This window comes from Antrostomus carolinensis, unplaced genomic scaffold, assembly GCF_000700745.2.
Source record: "Antrostomus carolinensis isolate BGI_N321 unplaced genomic scaffold, ASM70074v2 scaffold4566, whole genome shotgun sequence".
NCBI lineage: Eukaryota > Metazoa > Chordata > Aves > Caprimulgiformes > Caprimulgidae > Antrostomus > Antrostomus carolinensis.
The window spans coordinates 1-21,532 of NW_010321033.1; the positions used below are offsets into that span (position 1 = coordinate 1).

The window sequence follows — 21,532 nt, forward strand, 5'->3', positions numbered from 1 at the left end:
GCGCCCGGGGCGCTGCGGGGAGCGCCCGGCCCGGCCAGGCACGGCCGTTCTGTGTGCCTGGGAATCAGCCGGCGGGATCCCCCCTCCAGGCGTTTCGGTTTAGGATTTGTTCAAATGCAGCGTTCGTTTTTGTCAGCTTGTCATTAAAAACATTAGCGAGTTCGGTCGGTACTTTGTAACTGCTTGAGGCTGTGGTGGTGTCTTTCCCTTGGAACAAGGCAAGACTACGGTTCTCCTTTCGTGTTTCCTTTCTGTTTAACAGTTCAGGAAGCTTTTGTTTCCCTTTAAGGTTTCAGTGAGAAAATTTGGCCATGTATTGTGAAATAAACTGAATGCCGAAACTTTGTGGTGGTGGTTTATTCCACATTATAAATTCTGTTTCAGGCTTCGGAAATTATTCCATGCCAGCCTGGCAGTGGCAACAGTGAGCATATTGCAAAGCCCTGTCAGTTTTTTCAGACTTTACAAAGTTACCCTAATTATCTTTGCCCCTCTTTGCCTATAGCCATTTATATTTTCTGAACTAAACACAATATTCATGATAGAAATATCAAAGACTTAGCTTAGAGCAGTTAGTGTTTGGGTTTGTTTTTTTTTTTAAAAAAGATACACAGTTCCATGCAGGAGAGGCTTTTGATGGACTTTGTCTTTTGTTTTTCTTAATCTAGAATTACTTTAGCTATTTTTAAAATGTTTCACCAGACTTTTTTGAACTGTCTTGTTCAGGTGGCCCAGACAAATAGTCTCCTCCACAGGACTGTGTCGGTTTGGAAGTAGAATTGACTGCTGCTGGGGCTGGGCCCGATTGTCCTGGGGACAATGCCAACGTGAGTATCGTTGCTGCTGGGGCTTCTAGTCACTTGTAGAAAAGGCTTGTACATACCTAGTCACGTCTTTCACTCATGCACACACATTCTTACAATGCAGGGCTTAGGCTTTTGCACGTGTGAGTCTTACTTAGAAGGATGTTGTCATGTTAAAATTCTGTCTGTTATTAACTGTACTAAAAATGATTGCAATCAAGAAAGGTAAACATTAGTTAGGGTAATGAGAATTTGGGAATTTCTGTTTGGTTTCTGCTCTGTTTCATGCTCTGTTCTAATAGTCTGATGTAACACTACACTGTGTCATGTTACAGGCGCTGGAGGGTAAGAATATTTGTGCCCAAGAAGGAAACCCAAATTATTGACATTTCACTTAAAAAGTCAGTGGAAATGATTATTAGTATTAAATTCAGTTATTAAATTCAATTAGTATTAAATTCAGTCATTCTTTCAGTAACCTCAAACTAAGGGAATAAATCAGCTTGACAGCATCCTTTTACTGGGTCACACGTGAAGAGAAACATCTCTGAGATTCTCGCATCTATCTAGAATCTGATATCATTGCAGGGTAACAAAGTAGATAAGTCTTCCATCATTAACCACATCTTCAAAAGGTATTCTGTGGTGGCAGCCAGCTCTGTGTAGAAGTACAAATTGTTAGGAGTGTCACAGAGACCTTAGGTTATTAAAAATACAGCCTTTGATACGGGAAATGCTTGCTCATGTGTTTAACCGTGCATACATGAGTGATGTCCCCTAGGTTTTTGCAAGAGTGAACCGATAAATACTCATCCTAATTTTTTATTTAGATGCAAATGTCTGCAAACTAGATTGTTTTCTGCAAGGCCGTTTTTCAAGTAAAACAGGTATTAACTGCTGTAAGTTGCTTAGTCTGCAAGGCAGTGACTGTAGGTGGCAAATAGGCAAAAGACAGAAATAGCATTGGCAATGCAACTGTAGACTCTCAGCAAAGGTTTTGTTCAAATCTGTAAACAGCAATACTGGCTTCTTCCTTCCCAAGTGTGTTGAAGGCACACAATGTTTAATAGGTATATAAGATGCCTGATAAAGAAGCTATGTAAAATACTTCTAGAACGTATCCCTGATACTGTTTTTCGATGTGAAGCTCAGGTTGATATCTCTCAGGCAATATAATGAATCATTTTGATTTTTAGGGCTCTAATTAGCAACAAGTAGTCCTTTCCTTGACTATTTCTGGAGAAGGAAGGAGAATGTGGAGTAGGTTGATTGAGACCACTCCAGAAATCACAGAATCTATGTCCATCTTTCATTATGCAGGTTTATTTGAAAATCATTGAGCATTTAAATGTTTGAGGCTACAAAGGCTTAACTGGCAAGTATCAATAATTTGCATTGTTTAAAAAAACCCCAACAAAACCAACCAAGAACAAAACAAAAAAACCCCAAAATGCTAAAAGGGTCTTACTGTGGCCTGTTTTCTTAGGCAAGTTGTCTTCTGTGTTGTGGCCATAAATTGCAGCTCATGTTTAGGTGAAAGTCAGTTTCTCACTGTTACCAAATCTGATTTGGGGCGGTGTTTTTATGATGTTGAGAGACACTAGTAGTATAAAGTGACTCTATCAAAAGATTTGTAACTAAAAGTGAGACAAAAGTAATTATACATAGAAAATATTTTCTGTTTTTTACTCATAGAATTTGGTCAGTAAGGTCATTTGTAGTGCCAGCTTTTTCAGGTACTATAAGTGCTCTTTTTTTTAAGGCTAAAGCTAGATGAATTCTCACCTCCTTCCACTGCATTTTAGTCACATTTTATTCACAGATTTGTTCTCCATGCACATTTCCATTATTCACAGATTTGTTCTCCATGCACATTTCCAAGAAGTGCAGAGTTGGATTTCATGTGGTCATCTCCAGTAGCTGGGCCCAGACTTTCAAAAGAATACAGTTATCACTTAGGTGTCTAAAATTTTTTTCCCATTTTTTTCACGAGGTGCTGATAATTTTTGAATTGTTGGTTCAGAAGAGTCTCAGGCATTTGAGTGAAGACCTTATTAAAATCTTAGAAGCTCCTTCTAGTTTTTAAATGGAAGCCAAACTCCTAGCAAAATAAAGCAAGAAAATCTGCCCCAGTTGTGAGTGGTGAAAATTCCAGTCATATCACAGAGTGGGAGATAACACTAAATAAAAGTGAATCTTTAGTGCTTGCAGCCAAACAGAAAATCTGTAGTCAACTCTCCACCTTGGGAATGTGGCATTTGGTATGAAGGATTAACCTGGCACAGAAGGCAGCATTCCTGGCCTCTAAGGAAAACTTTAGTGTTTTACTGTATAAAGGGATATAATTGAAAAATTTCCAAAAAGCCAAGTACACAATTATTTCTCCTGTTTTCTCTATGGAGAAAGGCAAACCTCTTAGTCCTGTCCCCAAAATAAGTGTCATTAAGTACGTCAGACTTGCTCTACTAGATGTATGTTTTCTTTACTGTTTCTAGAATAAATTGTATTTGCACATTGAAAACAAGTATAGAGTCAGACTTAAAAATTAGTAGTGAGACCCAATTCACAAATGAGTCCAAAAAAGAAGCTGTAAATAGTCAGGCAATAATGCTGAGCTCTTTATTAGTGATCTTAAATGTTTTTTTTTTTCAAACTAGTTAGAGCCATTCTTAGAAGGCTTGCCAGTGCTTTGGACTCTCACCTGCTTACTCATGCATAGTTTACTATGTAGGCACTGATCACCTCCGAATTTATCTTTCTGAACACAAAGGTGAGGTGAGAGCCGTGCTGGAGACGGTGTAGCAAGAATATAGACTCCGATACATGTCAGGGCTGTCTCAGTTTATGGAGACCTCTGAACCATGATGAGCCACAGGCATGCGATCTCTAACATACCTGGATACCTTTTCTGCTGTCCATCTGAGCTGCCCCACCAAGCACGCGTGGGCACGCCTTCTGCCCATGGTTATTGAGGAAAAAGTGCGCTAGTTTAAACCCGCTGTGTGATTTAAGGTAACGGTTCAATCGTGACAGAGGTTTAAGCCTGTATGTGTCAGCTCTAATGGGGTAGGAGTGTGTTACAGCTAACAAGCAGTAACTTATTGAGCCTTGGTAACTCAGTGCTCCTGATCTTCCATCCATAATCCATCCATACAGTCGCAAATGGAAACTGAACTGCGTTAGCTAAACTTGCTTCTGTGAAGTGTGGAGAAATTCCTTTTATGTCCCTTTGACTGAAAAAAGGGTGCACACAGGGCATGGCCATGCTTACTACTACTTAGTAACGCAAGTCAGCACAACTCAGCTGTCTTTTTCACTCTTATAAACATGCAGGAAGAAGTTGAAATCAGGCTCCTCCTTTAATTTACACTCTTCCTCTAAAACATCCTCTGTCTGCTGTTAAATTACACCAATCAGGACTAGTACGTGTAAGGAAGTGCACGTAGGTCTGATTTGTCTGTAAACTTGCTTCCAAAGGCTGTCAGTGCCAGCTGTAACATCTCAGCTAGTAGAAATACTCTCTCTTCAGTGACGTGAAATTGCCTTCCCAAATGTTCTTTCTGATTCCAGCAAATGCACTTAGAAGGCGTCCCTCCAACTGAAATAATCAAGAACTTTGAAACAGGTTGGATTATTATTTTTTTTTATTCCTTGCAGGTTGTGAACACCAAAGCGAGATCTATATTTAGGCAACTAGATACATTTTGCAATTGATAAAAATTTAGCTATATTTTCAAAGGGGCTGACAAAAGTATCTCAGATAAATTCACTGGCATTTCTAAGTCCTTATAAACCAAAAATCCATCTACACTTATTTAGTGGCCTAATCTAGATTTAGAACAGTGGATGTGTTCCACCACTAGCATAACTAAGTAGGCTTTCTGAGGTTTTGGTCTAGTACATAAACCAGACTTATTGGTTAAACCTGGTGAAGTTAGATGTTAAATATCCCAGCTGAAATTATTCAAAAAATCCCATGGTGCCCAGCCTATGAGATTTACTTGCACCTTAATAAGTAGTAGTGGAAGTAGTAGCTGTAAGTGGGATTAATCACGCAGAAGTCTACTTCCATGAAAAATGGTGTGTTGATAAAGTACCTGATGAGATGTGTGTAAAAATAGGGCTGTTGTCTTGCATTTTTATAAGTTATTGTGGTGCATACAACAAAACTATAAGCCAGAGCAAAAGTGAGAGTAGAAGGAGTTTCTTCTGGATTTCTTCTCTGAGTAGGGGGTTTTGAATTCCTGTGACAGTGTTTTTGGTGAGAGCAGATACTGACTACATTTTTAATTTGTTACTCCTTTTACATTGTAAGACAACTGTATCTGTTGTAACAGTGTGTTGTCCTAACCCAGAACCCACTCTGTGGGTTTTAAAGTATACAGGGAAAACCAGGTTGGGGCACACGGTTTGCACAAATGCAGTTTTCCGTGTTCCAGCAGAAAAATATTGGACTTAGGAAGTTGATTCAGCCTTTTTTTTTTTTTTTAAATGTGGTATTCAGCATTAATTTTCATGATTTGAAATACCTAGGGGAAAAGAATTTCCAGTAGTGGTAAGGCTGGAGCTCAGTTCTTTATGCTGGATGAGAAATGTCAACTGCACAAAATAAAACAGTCATGGCCATTCCTGTATTCTAGCTACTGTAGTCTAGGAGACCTGCTGAAGCTTGTCATCTCATTCCCCTAATAAGATGTCTGTGACAGTATTCTTCAGGGATGCCTGTCTTCCTGAGTGTTTCTCAAGGAAAGGATAATCTGGGCCTTGTTGTCCAAGTGTCTCTGTTAGGTCAGAGGTAGGCCAAGCAGCAGGAGGGTCCTTGGACTTGCTGCTGACTGACCCTTGCTGATAATCTGGTGTACACAAATCGACTGTGGATGTATACTCGTGTACTGAGCTCTGGTTAGCCTATCAGAAAACTAAAATACAGGATGAGAGATGCACTCATTTCACACAGACACATGTGAAAGTAGCGTGATGCTTTTTATTCCTCAGTATAAAAGTGGAAGTTCTTCCCTTCAGTTTCCAACAGGCCATGCTAGGGGTTATTTGAAAAATCATAGTTCTTTGTGGATGTTTTTACCACTAATCCATCTTGGTTCCCTGGAAGTTATTCTTAGAACTAATGATGTACCTGCCTTGCTTTTAGCTGGCTTACAAATATCTCTGTAATTCTTTCAGAAGCTATAAAAATGGTTTCCACATGTGTGTGCCTTTCATGAACGAAATACACCTGCTTTGTACTTGGCTGCATGTCTGTTTGTAAGTGATTTGTGTGCTCGTTATGTGTAGTCAAGGTACACTAAAGATGTAGGCTGCCTTTTGCTTGAAAATTTCAGCTGTAGTTTAACAGCCAAGGACTGTAGAAAGAGATACTACTTTAACATAGATTTAAAAGATTCAACAAGATTTTTTTAAGAAAAGCAATAAAAAACCACTTGAATTCTCATTCTGGATTACAGTTTGGACAACTCCTTTGCTAGAGGCGATGGCAAAAATGGTTCCTTTTGCTGCAGTCACATGTGTGCAGAATAGAAGGTTGGATATGCAGCTTCTGTAAACGGATGCAGATCTACTGTTGGATCCTCTGTTGGCATGAGCCTACATGACTGTTGGAGTCAGTAGAGGTACTCTGAGATTTTGTCCCATGGGCAGAAAGTTTGAATGCTTAACAGCAATAAAATCCCACTGAAGGTGGATTTTCAAGTAGTGATGTTATTTGATTACTTCACTCATTTCAATATTGAATTCCCCTTAAATGATAACAAAGTCTCTCTGGAGAAGGGGTTGTGAAGATGAGTGTGGTCTTTCAGAGCATCCATCTGGTTATACCTAGGGAGCAAAACCAGAATAGGTCAGCAAAGTAATTTCCCACCACCTTAGACTAAACCCGTGACAATTAGCTTTAAAAGCATAGGGACAGAGCAATCAAGAAGCTATACAGTACAGTAGCCCACTAGTAAAGACATAAGTCATGCCATCAGTTTACACCTCTCCTTAGCATTGCACCATTCAAAAATGCTAATTGAAGGATGACAGGTTAGCATTGAGTCAAACCTAGTAGAAAGAACACTATTTCAGGAGGTTCTTAAGGGGACCTGCAAGAGAGAGAGACGAGCTTGTACAAGCTGATATAGCAGACACAGGCATAACCAAATGCTTTGCTGAAACTCTGCATGCTGCTGCCTTCTTACAATGGCTGTGAAGAAACTTATGCTGTCTGCGCTGCTGCTTCTGTCCTCTGAGCTTAAAGACTGTGTATCTGTACTGTGCAATCTGCTTACAGAGATGCAAGGTGGTGGGAGGTGGAGGGGGGAGGTGGTCGTGCTCTCATTGATGCCTAGAAGGAGATTTTGTATAACCATCGATAATGTTGATGGGAGTTGGCCCATACAAATCTTCTCATACATCAATGGGAGAAGAGGCCATCAGCTGCTTAAGACTTCTGTTTCTTGCACATAACAATGCTTCCAGTGGAGATGGCAATTCTGTATGGTCCAAGATGCACAAAAATAAACCCATGATTTTGTCAGTAATGAGCCATGAAAACACTGGCCTCCAGGAGGCTGACCCACCAGCAGAAACCTCCTTAAAGTCAGTGAGAGTTTTGTCACTGAATTTGTGGTTGCAAGAATACGGTCTGTGTTAAGGCATTGTGTTGGCAGTTTTTATTTAATAGTGACATGCAGCATGCCTGCTTCTTAGGAAATGTCCTATATTTTTGTGCATCCCTAGGTACTTTTCAAAGAAAAGGAATTCTATACAGAATTGCAATACTACTTTAATACTGACAAGGAAAAATGAGGTTTTGCTATTTTTATTCAGTTATGGTTATGTTTTTTCATTTTAGAAGCTTTACGCTTTTAAAGCAGTTACGACTTTACTATGTTAAAGATACAGTATCCTTTTCCATTGCCCCTCTGCATCTATCCCCCACTTCATATATAGAATAATAGGTTTGAAGTCCAGTTTTTCCCAAGGAAATCTCAACAGTAACCTGATTTGACCATTTACAGCTGTACTATATTTGTATTTGGAGCTTCTCTCAAAGCACAGCAACAACCTGGGGAGCCTTCCTCTACTGCAACAAACACTAAGGGACTTTCTAGTTAAAGCTAGTTTAAACTCATGTAAGTTGTAATCATAGCAAACCCTCAAGTGTTGGTCACATACTACTTAAAATACAAAGAGCTACTGTTGCAGTAAGTCCCAGTCTTTTATAATAAGGCTATGTAGCCTAACAAGCTATGTTGCTAACATTAATTTTATTGGCAAATAAATTGATTTATTTTATTTTAAATAAATCTCTGTTTCCATCTTATTTAACTTTTGTAGCATATCTAGTTTCATATGGTAGTAAGAGCTGAAAAAGTCTCAAAGCATTAGTTTTAATTTAGATAATATTCAAAATTTAAACATTATAAAAATGACCAGTAAATTTATATGCCAGCATGTTTATTGGTTCTAGGTGTTCAGATACTTAAAAATGGGTGTGATTTTAATTGCTCTCAAATTAGCATCCAAATGCTAACCCTTTGTGTTTACTCTGCTGAGATGCAGCATTAAAAATATATACCTACATTTAAATGAAAGGATACTGTCTCTTTAAGAAAAGTGTTAATGTTCTCTGGGTGGAAACATTGAACCTAAATGGTGAAACATGAGAATTTTTACAACTACATACCATATGAAACATGACAAAGTGTAGCTCCTTAATTGAATAAGAATAGCATCACATCATCATTTTTAATTATGTATCAGAATGTGTTCATTAAATCTCATAATGAAATACTGATGTAAGGTATTTCCATTTTTAAATGTGTACTAGAATTTTTTTTTTGTTTCAGAAAAGCTCTGAATGTTGAATGTGTGTAAGTCTCCAGGAATGTAACAAGTTGATAAAAACCCCAGCCAAGTCCATCCTCTGTACAGAAAAAAAAAAAAAAAAAAAAGCTGGAATTTCTTTTTTTGGATATTTGTTTTGCAGCTTTCTACGTCTTAAGGCAGAGAATAGCCAGCCTAAGGTGCCAGCCCAAAGGTTAGCTGAACATATTTCTTGAAATAATTTTGGCAAGATCATGACTTGGAGTTATGGCCTCCAAGTCATAAGTTTACATGAAAACTGTAATACATGACAAGAAGATTTAGATGTTCTTTTATTTCTTTCCTTGTTTTAAACATTTGGTTTGGGGAAGATGAGGGGGGAAGGAAATTAACAGGGCTGTTTTGTGCCAGTCACGTATCTGACAAGATGCTAATTTTCTACACTTTTTCCTTTTTATTCTTTTCCTTTTTCTTTGTTTTCCCCTCAAGCCCCAGGCAACATTTTTTCTTTCCTGCAAATTGTTTATACTCCCAGCATCATATTTACAAGCTATCAGACTTAGGAGGCCTGATTTTGCTTTCACAGTATTGAATCACATGCAGTGGGAGGTTAGTTTGGGATGGCTGAAGCACTTATTGCCCCCCCCCCGCCGTTGCCTGCTTTGCACCTCCACTGCAAGTTGTCATTCCCACAACAGGGAAACTTCACAGCCTGTGTTCTACAGCAGTGTGCAACCTGGCAAGTTAAGAGAAAAATGAAATCAACACTAGTGTGCACTGGTACCCAGGGCTGTAGTCTGCTCCTGCTTAGGAATTGATGTGTCTTGTTTACTTGTCCCTGCAGCGGGAGTACCAGTCTTTAGAAAGAAGAGCAAAGCACACCTACCTGTGAAAGTCAGATTTTTACTGTGATACAGAAGTTACTCTGCTGAAGCCAGTGGGTGTCATATTGTAATAAACAAAATAGAGATAGGGCCCAGGTTGTTTTCTGCCACCACACATAGAGACACTCGTGCTGCCCCACTTCTAGCTGCTGGAATTCAGTAGACACACAGAACGATTCAGGTAACAAACAGCCATTTGAGATTATAAAGCCCTGTTCTTTAAGCAATTTTCATGAGGCACTTGAAAAGCACATGAAAAGATTGGCAAAGCATGAAATATTTCTTGCTTTTCTGATTTTGCATTGTGTTAGATCAAATTTTTACTGATTTTTAGAGAGTATTTAAGTGCATAAGCATTTGATTAACTTTCACTGACTTTATTAAATCCTATTTATTTCAGTGTTACCCATGGTTAAGTTATGCATATGTTTTAAGTGCTGTTCTGAATAGTGAGGCATTCATGAACCAGGGTCTGGATTTGTGTATGCAATTTAGAAACACATTTGGCAGCAGTGATAGGCAAGCAAAAAATTCACTGCAGTGAATGGCCCACACTGGTTGCCGTTTGTCATCTTAATGTGCTGTTACCAGAATCATATGTGCAAACTGGGTAGGTGATTTACCCAGGCAAATGTAATAGCTGTGCATGAAAAATTAGGAGCCACTTACTTAATGGAACTGTATGTTTTAGATGGAAGCTTAAGCATGTATTTTGACAACGTTTGTTATCATCAATGTTACAAATAAGTGCAAGTAATTTGTGAAAAAATATTCAGGCATTAGATACTACCACTTTTTCTGATTATCTTATCAGTCTGTAGTTACAGAAGTTGGTCAAGGACATTTATTGTCTTTTAAAAAATAGAGTAAGGAATGTTTTACATCTGAAATTATCTGATAATTAATACCCAATTGCCCTAGTCATGCTTATTAAGCTCAGCAGAGATATGTGTTGTGACTGCTAGTATGCTTATTTGGGAAAGAAAGTTATTTTTTCAGAAGTAATTCTGTAATGTGAGTTATGGATATGACATGTTTTTACCACCTACTGGTAACTGTGTGGTAGGTTAAGCTTTATGCATTCTGCATTTCTTTGTAGTTGAACAAAAAAAGAAGTATGTAACTCTGAAAGAGCTGCAGTGATTTGTTTTACAAATTAGCTCATCCCTTTGGGATCCTGGATCAAGATTACCATGAACAAGGCAGATTTATTTCCCTGAGTGTGTGCTTATGCAATTGCATAATTTGCAAAGAATCACAAAAAGTAAACCGAAATAGGCAGATGTGAGCTGGGGCTGACCCTGAGAAAGAGAAGTATAGGTGTTGAGGTTGTGTTCTCTTAGCACCACAGGGAGAAGGCAGCCACTTTCAGGTGAAGGAGGAAGCACAGGGGGAAAACTGGTTTCACCAACGTGCAAGTCTTGTTATCAAGTTGGCACTAAGGCAACATAAGTAACGGTCTTAAGATTGGAAGTCTGTTCTGCATTCAGCAGTGTAAGGGGATCCAATAAGGGTTTTGTGAAGCTGAATACTATGTAATCATCTTCTGGGCTGGTGCACAAATTACTTCCTGTGTTTGGGCAAACTGAATTTTAAAGAGCTGGGATGTAGAGTCAGAATAAGTAAGGGGCTATGTGTTACTTGGGAAGAGAGGGCAGAAGCAAGGCCGTTTAGGCAGGTGGTTGGCATAGTTTGTTCAGATGCAGGGATTCTTATGCTTATTTTTAGACTTCAAAGAGGTGAAAATAGAAGTTAAAGGACAGTTTGGACATCTGAAATCTGGTATTTTGAGGCAGATTTGAGTGGAGGGATGCAAAAAGCAATTAAAAATTTGAGGGCAACTTCTGTCAATGAAACCCTCTTGTGGGCATCACACAAAAAAAGAAAATGCAAGGAATATGAAATAACTTTTAAGGAACAGAAATTCAGAGGCAAAGCAGAGAAAAATAATGTAAGAATTATACTCAAGACTGTTTTGATAAAAGGTGTAGCTTGGCAAGTGTTGGGAAACCAAAGAAGAGTTAAATTGGTAGAGATACTCTACTAAGAAAACTCAGGGTTTTCCATTGTTGGCCACAAATTAGTAGTTGGGCAGGTAGGAATCATGCTGTGCAAACATATGGTTAGGACTCCACAAAACAGTGTTTGGTAATCATGAAATAAATCACTGACTTTAAAATTCTAGATTAGAAGGAATAGAGGGGACAGCATGTGGTAGTTACCCATGTCCTCAAAAGGGGGGCAGCTTAGTGCACAGAAACTGACAAAACCTGAGGGGGACTTCATGCAGGGAGAAAATAAAGAAGAAATTTTAAAAACCCAGCAGCACAGACCCATAATGAATTGATTGAATGTGTTTTTCATTTATTGTGTTTATGCAACAATTAAAAAATAATAATTCAAAATTATTGAGTAATGTTGAGACACCACCAGCAGCTAGTAGAGGCTGGGAAGATTGGTGGCTTCTGGCTTTTACACAACCATAACATGTGTTAACAGAATGTGCATTTCACCAGAAATTCTTTCTCCCTCTCTCCTACACTTGGAAAAAAAACCCCAACCCTAAACTCAAACCACTCATTCACGTTTCAATTCCTTGTGTTTTTTACAGGAAGTTTAATTTGTCCTGAAGTTTAAGTGAGATTTACAATATGGTATTTGTTATCTTGTTTTGGAGGACGAGGTAGTTCTTGCCAGCCTTTAAAATAGGTACTCTGTTAGATTTATGGCCAAATAAAAGGCTTTAGGATACCTCCTTGACTCCATTGAAGTCAGTGGGAATGGAGACAGAGCAAATCTTCACGTCTGGCCCCCCAGAAAAAATTTAAAAAGATCAAACTGAAATGAATAATCATAAGACCGGAGTTTATTTGCTGATATCTCTTGAATGAATTGGGCAAAAAATGAAATGGAAAGTTTAGTTATCGTTTATAGTTTATTCTGTGGCCTAGATAAATAAGCAGCAGTTGACTAAAGATGAGGGTAGCTGTGCATAAGATGTCTTTCTCTCTATGCCAGTCCACATTATTACCCGATGGCAGTGCCAGTTTAAATACTTGCAGGGAGGAATCCTTGTAGAAATGATAGGTCTTTGTTGATACTGATTCAACAATAAATTAGCAATCTTGGTTTTAGTGGCACTTGTCTATACACGTGTACTCTTAACTTTTTTTAAAACAGGGTTACAGAGAGTAGAAAGTTTTTGCTTCTTTTTGGCAACCTTTTCAGACTCTTCTGGACTTCATTGCCCTCAGAGTGCAAGAGAGCGACTTTCTCAGCCTAGTGTAACTCTCCACTGTCTGCGTTTCCTTCTTGCCTAGTAGGGGAGTATTACGTAGCAGACTGAAGTCCTTGGACATGGCTTATTTCAGTCATTGGAAATGTGAGTTGAGCAGAGGGAACTGATATTCTGTTGGGCATTGTGGTTGGTTGTGGGGAATTTTTTAGTTGTCAAAGTGCAAAGAATATTAGTTGGGAAACTTTTTTCCCCACTACTTACAAGTCTAATTGTGTTAAATGAATGGATAAACTCCACGTGTTTGTGTGTGAGCAGAGCAACGGAACTATTCTATTCTATTCTATTCTATTCTATTCTATTCTATTCTATTCTATTCTATTCTATTCTATTCTATTCTATTCTATTCCATTCCATTCCATTCCATTCCATTCCATTCCATTCCATTCCATTCCATTCCATTCTGAATTTTGCAAAGAACATAAGTAAAGTGGAAAATTCAAAGAAAAAACCCAGTCGCATCAGCATACATAGTGTATGCCCTGACTCATACCAATCAGCTGAAATAATTGCCTGCTATTTAAAGAAATGCTGAAAATCAGGCTCAAGCTTATTTTTATACCTGGTTCTCATTGTTGACCATGTTGAAACAGAATCCTATGGGAGTCAGCGATTGTATCTCTGCTGCCATGCAGGGACAGCTCCTCCTTTGGAGAAGGGAGCATTTACAGGCTGCAGTGGCAGGACCCTTCGATCCCAGAGGAGCAACAATCCTGAAACCGCAGTCCCGGAACAGTGAGAGCCCAAGAAAAAGCCAGAGAGAGAGAGAGAGAAAGCCCCAAAAGAGAGAGACCTTCAGTAATATACTGAATATGACATTATATGATATGGAATAGCCCATTGGCATATCTGAATGCCAGTTTAGCTTATTAATTTAAATATTCCTTGCCCCACACTAGACCTTGCACTTGTAGACTAACAAGCACAAAGTCCTTCGACTTCCAGCGACACTTAAAAACACTGGTATATTATCAGTGTTTTTCTCGTATCAAATCCCATGAAACCAAAACAGAGTGCTATTCAAACGTAGTCCCGTCCCAGCTAAAAACCAGACACGTGAACACCATGCAAAGCCCTGTCCAAATTAATGGGAGGATATACAAATTTCTTGGTGAGGGTGACTTGATTCCTGATAGGAAATGCTGTGGGGTGCATCTGTGGTGTTGGCTGAGCTACAGATGTTGCTAAACTTACTGCAAAGTGCTTTTCTCTCGTGTATGGAAATTTCACAGTTGTAGCATTGGATTGAATTTCAAGCAGCTGTGTATAAATAAGATGCATAATACTTAAGTAACCAAAGTGCACAGAATGTACTCTAATAAACAGGATTTCTTCAAGTACAGTGTTTGACAGCAAACATAGGTTTACAAATACCTGTTTAATATGGAAAAAAAGCATTTTATGATGATTTTGACTTTATGGATAGTGGTTTGCTAATCATTAGGAAACTTCCCTTGTGGTAGTAGAGATTCTTGAACTGTATGCTGAGGGGCTGGGATCTCCTTTAACTGAGACTTTTAAAAACAGAAGAGAGAGGTATCTGTCATGTGATTTAAGTGCATTTCTTAATTATATCTTGAGACTAGGAGGTAGACTAGATCAGGAGTTATCCATCTCTATGTCGTATGAGACATTAATTATGGCATAGTGTGGAGCTAAGTTTGTTGAGATGCATTGGACTAGGCGATCTCTTGAAGATCCCATAGATCTGTTTGCTTGATTTAATAACATGGCCTGTGTTACATGTTTCATATCTGTGGACAGCTGTATGTTATTTGTTTTAAACAAATACTAATACTTAATTTTTGTTCTAGTACGGTATCTGACCTGTTTGAAAGAATTAACCAGAACATCCAATTCCTAATACAAATGTATTTGGGCTTCTGAATTAGAGGAACATACTCATTTCTAAATGAAATTAAAATCTTGTTTATGTCAGTACTGAATTTTATAAGGCTTTTAGTCTTCAAGTATAAGATCTTTTTTTCTCTGAGATGCTGCTGCTAATTTACAGTCTATGCAATTGAAGGAGGGACTAAGACTTTAAAAGCCAAACTAAAGTTGCGACATGTTCAGCTACTGAACTGTAACACTTCACACTAATCTCATCCTATGGTGCGTTGTGGTTTTTAAAGCTAATTATTACCTAACTGTATCACGCTCCACAATACAGATTTTCTCTAAAGTGCAGTTGAAATTTAATGGAAGCTTTCAAAAACATATTTATAGTAATTCCTATTTCTCTGCTTGTAGTTTAGATCACATCTTTTTTGTTTTCCCCGGTGAATTCAAAGTCATGAAGTTGGTCTTCACTTGTCTTCACTTTGCTGCCATCACCTGTAATTCCAATTGGGTCTATGATGTCAGGAAGATAGGAGTCCCTGTCTAAATGAGCTCTTTCACAAAGAAGATATTTTTCTCCATTTATGACTGTAGTGACTGAAAAAGCAACAATTGCTTCCAAATACAATGTTCTATAAGTTTTTAATGATGTATGGGTTGCTTTTCAGTCAAATCTGGCCATTACCCAAGGGTATACATTTTGAAACACAGTAGTCTAAGCAGCACCTTTCCCCAACACTTTAATTGAGAGGTGTTTCTGAATATGAATCCCATTTCTTTGTTTCTTGACAGTGTGTATTGGGAAAAAAAAAATCTTGCATTAACTAGAAACATCCTTCTCTGTTGCTTTTTAAGATATTCTTTAAGAGAGTTTTCAGAAAGAGATTGCACCATTGTGTTAGGAAGATACGTCAAGAGCAGTGCTGTAGATGTAAACCAAGATTTTATGTTCTTGGGGTATATCCCTGGTACTCTCTCTCTCTCTCTCTCTCTCCCTCTCCCTCTCTCTCTCTCTCTCTCTCTCTCTCTAAATCTAACATTTAAACAAAACAATGCCCTGATAATAAAACTGGAGCAAACTTCTTCTATGCTAAAAGTTGCTTCTGTGGATGCATTTGTGGGGATTGCTGATTCTGGTTGCTTTGAACCTTAAGGAAAAGGTTTTAGAACATCAGAAATGCATTTGCATAGTTCTTTCACAACCAAAACTAATATCTTGTTTCTGTTTTAAGTTTGTTTAATTCAACCCTGTTGAACAGTTTGGCTAGAATGCAAGCTACATTTTTGAGTGCCTTCTGACAGGTTTCTGTTCAATTACATCCTTAATCCGTCCAGTTTTATGATACAGCCTGTTGTTAGATTAATTAATATTACAGCTAGTGGATCTAGTTAGTTACTTTGCAAATTCCAAATTCCAAACAATACTGTTAGTTTAGAAAATGAACTTAAAGTCCTGGTTACAGGGTATTCAAGTTATGTGACCCTTTGATTTCTGTCTCATTTGTGTCCATCTTGCTTAAACAGTAAGCTCACCAGAATTTTGTGTCTGCATTGTGTCATATAATGATGAAAAACATTGTAGAACATAGTAAATTCTTCAGTTTTCCGGTAGGTTGAAACAGTATGTTTAGTAATAGGAAGACATTTCTAATAAAAAAGACTTGGAAATGTTGTTTAAAATTTTCAGCTGTAAAGTGGTTTACAGAGTTATGCAGGACTCGTTACACTCTGAAAACTTTCCTGTTAGCTAATCCTACATCAGTAAAAATACACTTGTGCATTAATTCTTATTTTTCTTCAAAAGCAATGCTTGTTTTATTATTGAAGTTTTAAAGGTTTGTTTTATTATTTTTGTTTGTGTTATATTGAGAGATACAAAAAATGGTTTCTTTTTATTTCTTGGAGTTCTCTAATTATACTCTATCTGGGGAATTAGAAATTACCTGGCAAATTTGACTCTGGAAGGCAGAATAGACCGTGACTTCAAATTCTGAGACTACATCTGTTCAGCAGCTTGGGTAATAAATGTTTGAAATGTTCTGAGTAGAAGTGACTTGGGTGTGTGCAGTGATAAAGCAGCATATTAGAGTCAGTGTTGCTTTTGCTTTTACCCAGTCCTTTTTCCCTCTAAAGGGGGGGAGGGGGGGAGTAATTCCCATGCCAGAATCCAAACACCTGAAAGGGAGAAATTCAGGTAAAACACTGCTTAATAAGAGGATAAAGAGTGTTGCCTTGTAGTCATAGAGGAAAATGGTGAATGCTGGGATCTGCCTGTCAGTGACTGAACGATGGCTTTGTTTGTGTATCACCTATGGCATTGGTGGGCGCATTTTCCATATAGCTGGGGCGTGTTCCAGATTTACCAAATTTAATGACATGAATCATAGTAGATGTGGACATTGAGAGAGCAAGTGAAGGCACAGCGCCTGCTCCTGCTTGCTGATTAGTTTTTAAAAGGGTTTAATGTCCCAGAAACAGCACAAGGTAGTGTTGTACAAAAATAGACTACTAACAAGTGTCTCACTCTCCCCACGTGTATTGGTGGCTATTTTTGAAAGTGCACCTGATGTTTGAACAGTGGTATTTGAAGCATGTAATGATGCTGAAGGGAGGAACATAAATTGTACTATTTGTTAGATCGTTGCTATTTGTTGCAAAGTAAAACACTGTCTGCCATGACTGGAGTGGAAAAATAATGAATATTCCTCTTTTGCAGCTATATGCCAGCCAGGATGTAAACATGGTGAATGCGTTGGGCCAAACAAGTGCAAGTGCCACCCAGGATACACTGGAAAAACCTGCAACCAAGGTAAGAAAGTGAAGTCCAAGAAATAATTTGTTCTTGAAATCACAGAAATATTATTGATCATTCTCCCCCCAAATGCTGTGTGTGTTGCCTGTGTGTTTATAGGGTAATGAACTCATACACCAGATCTGTTTCTGCTGTAGCTGTTCTGATACTGGAACTGACATTTACAGAGAGAAAAATGTCTTCAGTGGGATAACACAGGGAAAAAAATGCTTTCATTCAGGTGAAATCAATGAGATTAATGTAAAGTATGTATTTACGTGCTCTCCTGAATCTGGATCAAATTATTTAAAGCTTGTTGTCAGGATTGTTATTTCATAAAGTCACATTTTTCAGGTTTGATAGTGAAATAATATTGTTTAATTAAAAAAAAATCATTCACGCATTCTCATATTTGAGTTTCTAATCCTGAACTAGCTAGGTAGTGCGTACTTAAGAGTTGGAAACGTGTTCTCTTACTGAATTACCAATATAGTTTCATTGTGGCTTTTTTTTCCAAAAATTATCCCCGAAACATGTAATGATATAAAGGTTATAGAGTATAAAACAGAATTGTAAGAATACGTGATTTATTAGATTTTGATGCCTAAGACATGTTCATGTATCAAGATATCTCAATAAGACTGTTCTCTTTTCCAGTTGGCTCAACCTATAGAATAAGTTCATATGTTTTCTGAGAGTTCTGAGGAAGTATGGTAGAAAAGTGTGACATTTAGAACTATGCTGTTGTTAAAAAATGTAGCCTGATGTTTGATAACCTTCTTTTGACATGTTGATTTGAGAGTGAATTATTTTCTTCAAAAATAGACATGTATTTATTTTCAGATTTACTAATCCTTCCCAAACTGATGTGGAAATTAATGTTGTGTTTTTTTCAGTTTTAAGTTTCATTAATTCTGTCACCTCTCAAATTATCCTGTCTCCTTATCCCTTTACTCTGGGCTGACATTTTAAAGGATGGGTTGTTATGATTTTATTATTCTACATCTGTTTTGGTCAGTCTGGAACTTTTTTAGAAACTAGAGTGCAGTGAACTAACAGTCATTATATGTATATGCAACAGGTTTTATATGTACTAATTAATTTAACAATATCAAAAGAATGCTGTGCAAATTGCTGGAGGCTGCAGTCTTGAATGAAACTATTCACTTCCCACTGAATGCTAAGGAAGGAAAAAAATGTGGTGATAAATGATTAAAAGAAGCCTTTTATTAGGCAATATTGCATGGTATCGGTGGCAAAGTTGCCGTGGCAGATGCGCATGAGGTTTCTGAGAGGCCTGCTGACTCTGGTGTCCCAAATGTACACCAGTTCAGGTGACTACAGCCTATACCTTTTCTATTATATGGTGAGACCCTTGAGCTGTTCTTGGAGTCAGGGTATGCTTTCTTGCGACATGCTGATTCCATGTAAAGATAAGACCTGAAAGTGCATAGTGGATGCAGTCTTTTGCTGGCAAGAAATTCAAATTGCACAGGATAAGTGTGACCTATGTTATTATACCTTAATATACCACCTGTCCTGTGCAGTCTGTGGGCCACCTTTCTCATTTCTATTCTAGAATAATAATTATTAATAACAGAAAGTAATGGTGTTGGCAGAAGAAATGGTGGACTTCCCCTGAAGAGGTGGAAGTCTTTCTAGGATGTGTGAATGGTGCTGGGCTGTAAACTGTGCTCAGGTTCTTGGTGAAAGGCGTTCTTTGAGTACAAGCACTGATAAACAAGCATTGCATCTCATCTGTTCATGGGCCTCCTGGATCAAGCTGTTTTCCAGGGACCAGTCCAGGAGAAGAACCCACCCTCACAGCAGAACTGTTGAACCCTGACTGTGTGATGATGCCTGGATACTTGTCCCTTTCCAGTGGCGCTGCAGATGCTATGGCAATCTAGACCTCGCTTTAGGTCACTCAGAAATTAGAATTAGCTGATGCTTCTTTTATTATGTTGCTATCATCAGCAATTAAATTGCAGTGACTCTGCATAAGAGCAAAAGTACCCTGTGCCAGCTCTCTAATTTATAGTGATAATAAACAGAACTAACACTTCTTACAAAATGTGTTCATTGGAAAATCGATACCTGCTCTTCAATAAGGTCTGTGCTCACAGACAAATAAGAATAGTTGAAAACTTGTCATTTTTGCTAGCAATATAAAGCATATGGAGGTTAACATCATGTGGCTGGGCAAAATTGTCTTTATGCAAAGAATACAAGGCCCCTTTTCTAGAATTTACTATCCTCTTACCTGTTTGTTCCAGGAATGTGATGCAAAGTTTGCTACTTCTTCTTTGGGTAATGCAATTTTTGTCAGTGCTTCATAGATATAGATATATATATTTTTTTTTTTTTTTTTTTTTAAATGATGAAGTAATGTATATTACAAAGATCTGGTAATTTCATTTTTATTATGCCTTCTTCCCATACTGTGAAGATGAGCAGCTATATACAAGTCTACCCAGTCAGAGCAGTGAAGCACTTCTATTCCGCCCCCTGGATCGTCCTGCAAGTAATATAGCATCAAGGGGTGAGATGGTCCCGTATTTCAAGTGGCGTGCTCCTTCCACCTGCACGGCTTGGAACACTAATGCCATTTCTTGCAAAGCAGTTGGAGGCTAATAGACTGATGGCTGTGATGCAGAACCTGGACCTCCGTGTCATTAGCATGCAGAGCAAATAACTGATTGTATTTCCTTGATGCTGTGTGCCTGTATTCTGACAAGGCTTGACTCTCCTCCATACTCATGGTTGTAACTTGCTTTTGTTTCTTTCCTCTGCTCTTCTTTCTGGTCCTGCACTTTTTGTTTCTGATATAATTTGTAAAGTGAGAGCAATGGAAATTGTTTATGAGGTTAGGTAAAGACCAAACTGTGATTTACATAAAGCTGAAGTTGAAGAAAATGAGGGTTGTTAACTTCTGCATTTGGCAGCTGTTGATTGATCAGACTAAGTGGTGTGAACAAAACTCTCTTAGGAGGGTGATACAAATCTCTCCTCATAATTTTGACATGGTAGTGCGGTGGTAGTTGGTGTAAATGGAAGTTGATCTAATGTTTATAGTATGATGATATCAATTGAAATTTTTACTTGGTTTCTGGTCCTTGGTTTTCTGTTTTCAAAATCTAAGTAAATTTGGTATTGAATATTTGACCTCTGTGTTGCCTGATCCAAGTTAGCTGATAGGCAGAAAAAGTCTGAGTGCTGGAGTCTTCTGCAGGAGCTAATTAAAGAAGATAGCAGAGTGTTTCACATCTTCCTAGGAGTAAGTGCCCCATTGTTAAGTGTGCACTGAAGTCCATCATTATCCCACATCATGTGTGGTGTCGCACAGTAGTCAAAGAAGTCACATCCAGATTTGCCAGCGTAGCACTCTTGTCCTTTCCTTGCATTCACATTTTTATTTCTTTTCTTTAAAAATAAAATACTTGGGCTCAGCAACCTGTGCTTATGTTATAGACCTGCTTTCCATAGTAGCCAAAATTGTCAGTCTGCTTTTATATACAGTACTGTCTTATGTTATTTTGAAATTAAGAATGCTGGTTTTGCATTGACTATACAGTTGCAGGCAACCTGGGAATGTAAGTGGCTGAACAGTGAAATTCTCAATTGCGGGACAGTGAGTGGACATTTCTGCAAAGAAATTAAATGAATTTGTTAAACTTTTTAATAGTGTCGGGCTTTATATTTTAAATTCCAGTGTGAGATTATAAGTGACTAAAAGAAAGAAAAACGATGTGTTATTTTTACTACCCTTTGACTCTGTAAGTCATAGTTTTTAGTTTTTTTTAGAGGAAACTTCTACTGTTTTCTTATTTCCTCTTTTGATGCATAGATATTTATACTGAGATGTCTTCATAGATGTTGCTTGAAATACACAATTGATAAGTAACCAGTATTTTTTAAGATGTATGTTGCTACAGCTGTGTTTTTGACTGCTAACATCAGCCTGAACCTGTTCTTGAAAAAATACTTAAGGAACAAGAAGCACACAAACGGACAGAGTATATAAATAGCAGGAACGTTTCAGCGCTCCCCCAGTCCATGTGCAGTACGTCCAGACTCTTCTTGGGGAAGCACG

At 38.1% G+C, this 21,532-nt stretch overlaps 1 protein-coding gene across 1 annotated transcript in view; it reads left to right on the plus strand.

Moving 5' to 3' along the window:
* Positions 1-726: 726 nt before the first annotated feature.
* Positions 727-21,532, plus strand: part of NPNT (nephronectin) — a gene marked incomplete at its 5' end in the record, with an annotated part of 50,261 nt that continues 29,455 nt past the window's right edge. The window contains 4 exons of the mRNA XM_029085390.1: positions 727-827; positions 8,791-8,841; positions 17,365-17,457; positions 19,889-19,981. Coding sequence (XP_028941223.1) covers positions 727-827; positions 8,791-8,841; positions 17,365-17,457; positions 19,889-19,981 — 338 coding nt within the window. The remainder of the gene's footprint in view (positions 828-8,790; positions 8,842-17,364; positions 17,458-19,888; positions 19,982-21,532) is intronic.